General features: G+C 34.8%; 1 protein-coding gene across 1 annotated transcript; it reads right to left on the bottom strand.

The window, feature by feature from the left end:
* Positions 1-2,365: 2,365 nt before the first annotated feature.
* On the bottom strand, positions 2,366-10,250 carry LOC21388079 (disease resistance-like protein DSC1). Its single transcript, XM_024174963.1, has 7 exons — positions 9,591-10,250; positions 7,824-8,934; positions 7,326-7,637; positions 5,083-6,231; positions 4,132-4,993; positions 3,465-3,950; positions 2,366-2,805 (listed from the first exon to the last, which is right to left on the bottom strand). The coding sequence occupies exons 1-7, from the start codon at positions 10,088-10,090 to the stop codon at positions 2,777-2,779; spliced, it is 4,449 nt and encodes a 1,482-aa protein (XP_024030731.1). The 5' UTR covers positions 10,091-10,250; the 3' UTR covers positions 2,366-2,776.
* Positions 10,251-11,223: the final 973 nt, after the last annotated feature.

Genomic DNA, 11,223 nt, shown 5'->3' with positions numbered 1-11,223 from the left:
GGTCGTGCCGCATGTCGTTGAACTCAGCTCGTCGAGATCTTTCTATTGACACCGTCGGTGTCAAAAACAGAGGTTGGAATCTGAACTTGGGTATTTGGCCATTGATGGTTTGTGTGAGAGAGAACGTGAGAGGAGAGAGAGAATGAGCGAGAATAAGAGAAAAAAAGTGCAAGAACCCTAAAAATTTCACTATATAAAGTATCTGATTAAGGCAAGATTACGTGCCTGATCTTATCCTCAATTATTTCCTCTAAACAGATTAAATTTATACTGATTAGAGGTAATTAGTTTAGCTCACGTAAGTTAATCTACTACTTACAGTCCAATATTAATTTCTGAATAATTCAATATTGTTTTATATTCTTACTCGCGTAATTTTTCAAACTGTTTCAAGTCTTAAAATTAATTTTAGACTGAACAAATTCTAAATTTTAATTTTCTGTATTCTATCCCGAGAATGACGTTTCTGACAGTGTCAACTCCCGAGCTCATATTGTATCCATCTACTATAGGTATTTATCTTGTGACTTTAACCTAACTGTTTGGCAATTAAGGATTTTTTTCTTCTTTTAAAATGTCAGTGCGTTTTTTTTATATGCCGCTAACATCGTGCTGTGCTTAGAGATTCTTGAAATTAAGATTCTCAAACTATACTTGTACTGAAAATTATTCTGCCTTAAAATACGGTGAGAATTTATCGATCGAATTTACTTGATCGAAACATGAACTTAACATGAAATTTGCTATAGAATTTAGGAATACATATATTAATTCCATAAATCCTCCATTCACAATATAACATAATATTTTCTAAGAAAATCCTTGGCTTAAAAATACATGAATTGTATTATTTAAGGTCTGAAATTTTCTCAGTCATTACAGAGTTGGAGGTCGTACACACGTCGTTGCGCTCAGCTCGTCGAGAGCTTCGCGATGGTGAGGAAGGTGTCGAAAAATGATGCCTTAATCTCTATCGGAGATGGTGGCCGGCGGGGAGAGAGAGGGAAAGAGAGAGATGTGGGAGAGTTGAGAGAGAGAATGAACGAGAAGAAGAGAGAGTGTGCGAGATAATACGTGTTTGATCTTATCCACAAAGATTCTCTAAACAGATAAAATTTGTACAGATTAAAGATAATTAACTTAATTAAAGTAAATTAATATATTATTTATAATCTGATGTTATCTCTAAGTAATTTAATATCAATTTTAAATCTAAATGTGTAATGCAATCAAACTGTTCAAATTTTAAAATTATTTCTTAAATTAATTACCATCTTCACTTAACTTTTTTACATTTTACCTTAAAAATGACATAATTACTAATATGTCAATTTCTGAGCTCGGATAGCATTTTTTTTTTTTATCAAATTAAGAATTTCTTAAGTGTTTATACTGGACTTAAAAATTCTTATAATTGAAATTCTCAAGTCATTTTTATATTAAAATTCTTTCCATCTTAAATCGCGATAAGAATTATCAACTAAACTATTTGATCAGAAAAAGTGAATTTAACTTAAAACTTGTTATAGAATTTTAGAAGATTAATATTAATTCCATAAATTTATTATTCACGAAATAAAACGTAATATTTTTTAAAAAAATCTTTAATTTAAATATGTAAATTACATTATTTAATTTTAAGATTTTCTCGCTAATTACAATATCACTCCCTGATTTGATGGTTGCATCAGCTGTAACTGCTGTTACAACTGGGAGAATGCGTGCCGAGACGAGAGAAGAGCTTGCTTCTGTTGTGGCGGCATCTGGGCTAACTGAGAAGGTGATTGCTGAAGTTGTTGTTGTCGTTATTGCTGGACGGGAGCAGCAGGAAGAAGTTGTGAGTTGATGTTTGGACGGGACTGAAGTTCTGTAGCAGAGGCCACGCTATGCTGGACCCGAGGCTGAGAAATGGACAATTGTTCGCTCGAACCAAGTAACCGCTGTTTGAACGGAGGAATAAGGAAGCTGTGGCTGACTGAGCCTCTATAGAGATGAAAGCATTAATTTGATGGATCCATAATAAGGGCATTACTTTCATTTTAAAGTCATGGTAGAACCACCAAATTGTTAGTTAGGCAAGGATTGGAATTTGATCTTATATAATACCATAAGAAACCATATGCAGAGGATATATTGATGGGATAAAGAGAACATTGATTCAGGTTATAACCAGCAACGAACTGAGACATGTGATCAGCAATATAAAAAAATATATAAAAAAATAAAAAAAAAATACATATAAAGTTTACCAGGAACAGCATAGCCAATAAAATAAAACCCTTTGCCAAAAACCCTCGAACCACCCAACCAACCAACCAAACATGCTCTTGTCCATCGGCCAAGCCGCACCCAATAGAGCCCAATTTCCAATTACCAAACAGAGAAAAAGGCAATACCACACAACCACTAGTAGACAATTTCCTAATTTTTTATTATTATTAATTATAAATTTATAAATTATAGAAAAGCAGAAAAAAAACTCTTACACCTAGCAGGAAGGAACCTTTTTAATCCGAAATCTTCAATGCAAGCAGTCATTCATGTCACTGTCTAGACAGAATGTTACACGGCTTTAAAATTTCAGTGGAATGCCCTCTGCATAAGAATCAAATTCCTATTTTCTTGTCCAATTTGGTTCACATCTCGATGATCACATCTCCCCTAGAGTTTATGAAAACTGGCTAAAAGGGCTCAAACGAAAACATACACAAAGGACACAGAAATCCTCATCTTAAGAGTATTTCTTGAAAATGCTGCAATTTCCACAAATGAGATTTCAATTTCCTCTGTTTGCTTGGAACCATTCTGTGATATCAAATGCAGAGATAACACTAATCAGAATAAAGTTTATATAAATATGGAAACTATATTATATTGGGCATATAAAGCATCAAAAGCAGGACACAATTCTCTTGTGTATTTTGGCCATCCCATATATACAACTATAACCCCGAGGGAAGGAAACATTCCCAATATCTTTTACCCAATCAACAAACTAAGGAGACAATTAATCTTCATTGCATATAGATTTTCTTATAAATTAGAATTTTATACATTGTTCCTTTGACTAATCTCTGAGTATGTTAAATTTTGTAACAGAACAAAGCAAGTTACCTATGCCAGCTAAAAGAATTCAAGAACTTTGTGTTCGACGGGTAAAAATGAAGATTTAAGAAATGAGAATAAAAATTCAAGAAAAACAAAGTAGACTCTACAAGTGTAATGCATAGAAAAGAGCAAGTTATACACATATAACTATCAACATCATTAATATCGTATCAGTAAAAATTTAATTCCTTAATTATCCTCATTTTTAAGTAATTTACAAACATAATTGTATAGTTTTTGTTGTTAAGGTGAAGTAGTCAAGCGAGGAAAAGTCCTGTTATATATCATTTAGAAATGAGAAAATATCTGTAGTAGGGTTGCTACAAAGTTAGAGAAACTTATAATTGTGAATTTACCTAAAATTTGGGAGAGGAAGCTTAAGCAGTGGCAAAAATCAAAACATTTAGCTCTCGACTCGTTTGTATCAAACTTGATGACTTGAGTTGCACCTGGTTCAGGCTTGTCAATTATTATAGCATCTGACTTGTCCTCCTCAACCTCACCAATTTGATTATCACCATCGGAACCAATAGAAAATTCCTCATGAGTGCTCAGTTCGAGAACATCATCCTTAAAATCATCAGTTTGATCACCGTCAGAACCATTTGATGATTCTTCGTATGAGTCCTCATCCTCGATATCATCAGTTTGTTCACCATGGGAACCATTTGATGATTTCTCATATGAGTCGTCATCCTCAACATCATCAGTTTGAACAGTAGAGTCCCGGGATGGGCCTGCGAAGTTCCTTTCTTCATGAAACGGTACTTCCATGCCAAAAAAATCATTGAACCTGGGGACAATTTCCAAGGAAGACGGATTGTTGACGTTTTCATGTGCATCTGCATCAAAGTTGATTGTTTTAGGCTCGGCTTGGGATTGTATGCTTTTTGAAAAAGTTCTACTTTGGCTTTTAGCAAAAACAGATGTAGAAGTATAAGTCGAAAGATAAAAAGATCTAACTTAATAAAATAATTGCAAAATGTACTGCAAAAGGATTTTTGGGGACTCTAAAAGCAATACCAGCTTCAGGCAGACTTGATTCTAAATCAGTCGACAAAGGTAATACAATTTTAGTGTCCCGGGATGGGCTTCTGATCCTGTCATCTGACTTCCACGGAGCCGATGTAAGTGATCCAATATCATATGAGGATGCTTCCACGCTGAAAAGATCATACAAAGTCTGTAGATCTTCCGAAAAAGCCTCCATGACGTTCAACTGAAAATCCTGTTCCAGTTCCTCAATATTTCCAGAACCTTGGAGAGATTGCACATGTTCGAGGCTGTTGCTACCAATTTCTTTTGCTTCTAACATATGTTTCTTGCACTGGATGCTCATATTATTGAATACCTTGGTCATGGCCAGTACATTTTCAGCATATAACATGTGGATTCCACACCTTTTCACTTTGTATTTAAAAGAACATTCACGTTCTCTTGTGGAATAAGAAATTCCAGTACGTTCAATACAGCCGAAGTCAAATGAGATCTCTACTGCATCAAAATCTTCATTATACATCTTAAGGAAGTTTTTATGGTAATCATACCACATGAACACGTGATCCGATCTAAGAAATTCTTTCCCGTCCTCATGACCGAAGAATTCTCCCTCCAAAATCATACTGAAAGAACCCGACCGATGGCTTTGGCCCTGTTTTGTTTTCAGATGTACCTCAAAAAAAATATCCAAGTCACGTCTCTGATTCCAATAGAGCTCCTCAAATGAGAGAACAATGCATGCAACAAAACCAGAGAAGTTGGCTCTATCCCAATTTGATGGAAGCTTGATAGTTAATGTTGAAGACCCCTCGGATTGGCACGTCATCCACTTTGGAATTCTATTTCCCGGATAGCAAACTTTGATGTGAGAAACTCTGAATTCGCTCTGTATAGCATGGACTGGATTAATGAACTGTAAAAATTGCAAAAAATTTACTTTTACAAATATAAACTAAGAAAGAAATAATCACATACCGCATATTGATCTGCTAGTCGGACAATCATTGCGTTACAAATAACTCTACGCAAGAAATCCATTGCCATGATGTCACATGCACTTTGGTCCAATTTCAAGCACCCACAAAACATAAATCTTATGTTTTCATTGACCCAAAACCCTTGAGTGAGTGTAGGCCTTGAAGTTAAGAACATCTCCATTGACAAGCATCCATCTGCATGAAGTTCTCTTATAGATGATGGAAGTTCCGGCAAAGATAGAAGGTTCCGGCAATAACTTATATCAAGCCTAACTAGCTTACGGAGTTGTTTTATGCTCAAAGGTATACTAGCAAACATGTTCTCATTCAGAGCTAGTCTAGTCAATGAGGATAAGGAGCCGATCCAGTGAGGAATTTCAGATATGTTGCAGTCACAAAGGAGGAGTTCTTCGAGACAGCTTAATGTACCAAGGCATTTTGGAATGGTCTTGAGATTTCTGCAGCAGTTCATAGATAGCTTATGAAGCCAAATTATGTTTGCAAATGATGAGGGTAATTCTTGGATTCCTGTTTCCTCTAGACAAAGATACTTCAGATTTTCCATAGGCTCCAAGATTTCTGGGAAGTTTTTCAAGTTTGAGCAACCATCAAGGTGAAGTTCTGTTAGAGCCTCCAACTCACAAAGATTGGATGGTAAACTCTCAAGCCTTGTGCAACCCCACATATGAATGACCCGGACACCACGGAGACACTCAATTGATGTTGTCGGCATTTCTCGTATTGATGTGTAAGATAAATCCAATCTCTCTATATTCCTTGGAAGCTCAGGTAAAATTTCCTGGTTTTCACAGCCACGAAGATCTATATAAAGAAGGTTTTCAAGGGACCTAATTGATGAGGGTAATTCTTTTATTTTGCTCCAGGTTAGCCGCAAAAACTTGATGTTCCCAGATAACTCCGGAAGAATTTTCAAATTAGTGCAATAAGAGAGATCAAGAAATCCAAAGGTGAGCCAATCCGTAGATTTAAGATCGTCAAACACTTGAAAATTTAGTGGTGGAATTTCAACTAAACTTGTACAATGTGAAAGATTGACACTCTGGAGTCTTGATGCGAGAGAGAGATCTGGGATCTTAGCCAGTTGCTCGGAGTAACTGAAATCAATACGCTTTAGGTTTACGAAAGGCTGCAACACAAATAAAATACGTTAAGTAACTTAACATATATTTTTTACACTGCAGATATGTAAACATAAAAACAACAAAAATAACAAGAACCATGTTGATCATTAATGGCTCTAATGGCCCATTTGGTTCATAGATTTTGCTGGGACTTGGTTTTGATTATCAAATGTTGGCATTATTTTGGGATTGATTTGCTGCATTGATTTGATTGGAGATTGATTGGCAGCTAGAAATTCATTATGGAAAGTCTCTGCTATGGAAACTATTTCAAGACCATCAAGTCTGATTGATTTGTTTAAAGTCAAACTTTATGTGTTTTTGGAAAGTTGAATTTAGATGAATATTTGATTTGCAAGAAGAGATTCTGGTCCGCAGCACAGAAACATCCAGGTTCATGCAATATTGTATCATAATCATGGAGCAGTTATTTGGAGATATCTGGAGTTAATTCCGAATTGATTGTGAACCAGATTTTACTGCTCTGTTGCAGTTTCTGTTGTAATAGATTTTGCAACAGACTGTGTCCAGTGGATTGCATTGAAGATTTGAACAGCTGGTTTTTTTTGTCTATTTAATAAAAGTCTCATATAACAATCTGAGTACGTCTTTTGAGCCTCAGAATTTCAGAGAGTCGGACTGTTTTGTGAGTATTTCTTTTTCATGTCTCTTTTAGAGAAGGGATTAAGGTTTTCGGGAGAAAACTGAGTGTTGAAGGAATTTCAACTTTGTATGTAAAGTGGTGTTCACTGAGCAAGTCTATTAGGTTGTTATAGTTCATTGGCGTCATGTCTTGAGAGAGAGTTTAAGTTGTATATGTCGATTTGATTGTAACCTTCAGAATTTAGTGGATTGTTCAAAACGACTGGGCGTGGCCTTGCGGATGTAGGTGGTTACTGAACCGCGATACTAATTCTCTGTGTCATTCTATTTTCATGTTTGTTTATATTTGCTAAAATCGGTACTTTCAGGTTTAAACGAAAAGTTTGTATATAAATTTAAAGTTTTATGAGAGAGAACACTGGGACAAATAGGTTTGAACTACCAAATGGTACCCAAAATAATAACAAACAACGGTATAATAATAGAGCATATATACCTGAACTCCATCCCACAGTTGCGTAAGCTGGCTACGAGGCATTTCAAGTTCAACAAGAGATGCTTGTCTAAATTTTATTGGCAATGTTTTTGATGGGTAGCTCCGCCAGCTGAGATATCTAAGTGAATTAGGAAGATAACGAAGACCTTGATGGAGGTATACTTTGAACTTCTTACCTGGATTCTTGGGATCAGAATTGTGAATTTTGAGCAATCTCAAGTTAGACATCTCTTCAAAAACTGCAGGTTCCAAGCATAGATCTTCATCAATCTTAGACATGTCTAAGAATATTCCTTCAATACTTATAGTATCCTGGCACCATGAAGAAAATTTCTATGATAAGCACTCAAAATAGAAATTAAAAATACCTAAAACCATAGTCTAGTTATATCTAATACTAATTAGATACTATTCTCTTCATCAATCAATTAACGTTTTTCTTTCAGAAATCAAGCCTTCAATTTTATAAGAAATGTATAAAATTATTTGACGACTTACTTTATAATTATTTTCCAAGACATGAACGATATCTTGAGCATTCCATAATCGACTACGCTTGTCAACCACTTTACTAGATTCTTGATTAACAATTTCCCATCCCATCTCTTGTATCAAATCATGCATCCGGAGCTTACAATCTTTCATGGTTATGAGGGACCTTTCAATGAGAACATTAATCCCTATGTGAGACTCACCTCCTAGTATTCCCTCTACGAAATATCTATCCTCCCCTTTCAAAAAACATGCAATATCGAGGAAAATAGACTTCTTTACACGATCTAGACCATCATAACTTATTCTCAACACCCTCTGAATTTCTTCATTAGGAGCTTTTTTCAGTTCGCTCAATGCACTTTTCCATTCTTCTCTGGTCCTAGAATGAAGGTAGGAACCCAAAACTTTAAGAGCCAATGGGTTGCCATTAGCATAATCAAGTACTCTCTCTATTAGATCTGCATATTCTGCTCCAGGTGAATCTCTTTTAAAGGCTTTCAGGTAAAGAAGACTACGTTCTTCCTTAGAATCTAATGCATCAACCTCATAGATCCGATCATCAGCTATTCTCTCAAGCAATTTCTTGTCTCTGCTTGTTACAATGACTCTACTTCTAACACCAAACCGACCTTTTTCTTGTTGGTGAACATCATGAATCTCTCCAACTAAACATTCTAGTTGTTCGATCTCATCGACATTGTCAAGAACAACAAGCACCTTTTTACGACGGAGCTGAACATCTTTGAAGTAACTGTCCATATCTACACTTTTACGCTTCAATAGTTTGCAAAAAAGATCTTCCTTCACACTCTTCAGTCCATGTTTACTCACGTCTTCCTTCACATTTGTGAAAAAGCAACCTTCGAATTCAGAAGAGAATCGCTTGTACAAGGCTTCAGCTAGAGTTGTTTTTCCTATGCCACCCATGCCCCAAATGCCGATGATGCGAACATCTGGGACTGGGGAGTTGATACATAGCAAAGATTCCATCTTCTCAAGACGTCTACTTATTCCAAATAAACCTTGAAAATCATCAGCAGCATTGCTTGATGGGAAATTGTATAATCTCTCTAGAACATCTTCAACAATATTCTTGACAAATATGGCTTCGGAGCTATCATTAATAAAAAGAAAATAATAGTTAGTGATGTGGGAAAAAAATAGTAATAAAACAAACAAATATGTGTGACAGAGCAATATTGATATTCTTTCACATTTGTAGGCAGATTCATCAAAGTAGCTACTAGATTAGATTGTTTCTATAGCATATATAACATAATGAGGTGATTCAAAAGTCAATAGGCTGATTCACAAATGTAGTTAACAACTCGTGAAATTTTGAGGTTTCCTTTCCTATTGTTTAATTTGCTACTATTTAGCTTCTTTCTCTGTTTTGTTAGAAAATATAGGCTTTTCTTTCACAATATAATATATAGACAAAGCAATATTGATATTCTTTCTCAAAATATAAATAGCTTTTCTATCCTTTGCTTTTTTTTTTATTACCCTTAAAAAATATTTGGGTGTTCCTTTTTTTTTCCTTCTTTTTCCATATATATTCAGATCCTAATTAATATATCATGACCTTTGGTTTGATATCAGGAAGTAAAATTGAGATAAAGCAGCCAACAAAAATCTTTTTATGTTTCGGCTGTGTGTTTTTTATAGTACACATCTTATTGGTTAGGCATGATCATAATATAAGGGAAGAAAAAAAAAAAAATATATATATATATATATACACACTCACACACACACACTTCCACTTACTCATGTTGTTGCAAATGAAAGCCAGATAGATTAGCTGCTTTTTTCAAGGCCTTCCTCCACTCTTCCACTTTGTTTCGGTCATGCTTAAAACGTGTTTCATGTGCAACAAAGGCATCACCATAACTCTCTCTTTGGTGTCTTATATCTGACGGATTGACATGATAAAAGACGGGTAAAACAATCTGCCCTCTTTTCTTCTTGCATTTGAGTATGTGCACCAATTCATCTAAACACCATCTTGAAGAAGCGTAGTCCTTGGAGAAGACGACCAGTGAAAGTTTTGATTGTTGAATTGCTGTCAGGAGCGCAGGTGAAATTCTCTCTCCTCTCTTGAGACTTTCCTCATCTATGTAGGCCTGAATTTCATTCCGGCATAGTGCATCATAAAGATGGCTAATAAAGTTCTTACGCGTTTCCTCACCTCTGAAACTGATGAAGACATCGTACTTGTTGTCTGAATTGGGGACGAGAGACGAAGAAGAGGAAACAACATCGGCCATGGTACTATTACTCTCAGGCCAATTACCTTAATTTTGAGTAAAATGAGTAAAGGCTTTCTTTGTGATAAGTTGGACAGGTGTAATATGAGAGATGAAAGAGATGACGAATATTGACATTGATTAAACAATATTTTGTCGTTAAGCACTTTCTTTATAATATAAAGACAATTTCTTAAGAGGGTAGAAAGATATAAGGAGTTTTTTTTTTTTTTTTTTTTTTTTTTGCTTGGAATATTCTCTTGGTGAGGAAATATCAAGGAAAACCTACCTAACCCATAAAGCAAAGTTTGTTGACAATTTAGCGTCACCACTTGTCGGGATGTATAGGCTTATTCGTTGTACAACTTTTGAGATAATTTTTTTTACTAGATCAGGCCAACCGTGATATATGTATTATTTTTTTAATCTCATTTAATTTTTAATCAGATTAAATATAAATTTAATGATATGTATAGGCTTATTCGTTGTACAACTTTTGAGATAATTTTTTTTACTAGGATCAGGCCAACCGTGATATATGTATTATTTTTTTAATCTCATTTAATTTTTAATCAGATTAAATATAAATTTAATGACTGATAAATAAAAAATTTTGGTGTTCTTAAGAATGAGAAAACACCAGAAAAAATCCTTATATACCAAACACATCAAAGAAGCAGGTCACTTTCTGAGTCGTACCAATGAGGATTGTATCACTGAAAGGTTCAATACATATAGTAATCTCTTGAAAGCAACTGATAGGTTCTCTATACGTATAACATTTTCATGTATAGATTATTTTATTGATTAAGCGTGGTCTCCTGACCAGAAATTGATGTCATTTCCCTGTATCCCCTGTTGTTTGGTCTTTTATGTTTTATAATACACAAGCATTTTGAGGCAATTTAATACCATGTCATCAATGAATGCTATGATGTTTTTGGTAAGACTCAATTTTCATTCCTAGAAGAGCGATAAGAAATGTGAAAAAAACAAAAAAACAAAAAAAAGAATAATGAGGGAACAAACAAGTGCACAAAACTGGAATTAGAGTCAATTCATCATATATTATTATCACAACAAGTCTTCTGACCATACTAGACAACATTTATCAGCAAAATGGGGCTGCACAAAAACAATATATATATATATAT

This window comes from Morus notabilis, unplaced genomic scaffold (genome assembly GCF_000414095.1).
Source record: "Morus notabilis unplaced genomic scaffold, ASM41409v2 Scaffold1400, whole genome shotgun sequence".
NCBI lineage: Eukaryota > Viridiplantae > Streptophyta > Magnoliopsida > Rosales > Moraceae > Morus > Morus notabilis.
The sequence above is the reverse complement of the archived record's forward strand: the minus strand, read 5'-3'. Positions and strand labels throughout refer to the sequence as shown.

Coding starts and splice junctions, on each gene's coding strand:
- LOC21388079 (XM_024174963.1), bottom strand. CDS start 10,090: ATGGCCGATGTTGTTTCCTCTTCTTCGTCTCTCGTCCCCAATTCAGAC. Junction 8,935..9,590: donor TTTCATTTGCAACAACATGA/GTAAGTGGAAGT, acceptor TATTAATGATAG/CTCCGAAGCCATATTTGTCA. Junction 3,951..4,131: donor ATCAAGTCTGCCTGAAGCTG/GTATTGCTTTTA, acceptor ACTTTGATGCAG/ATGCACATGAAAACGTCAAC.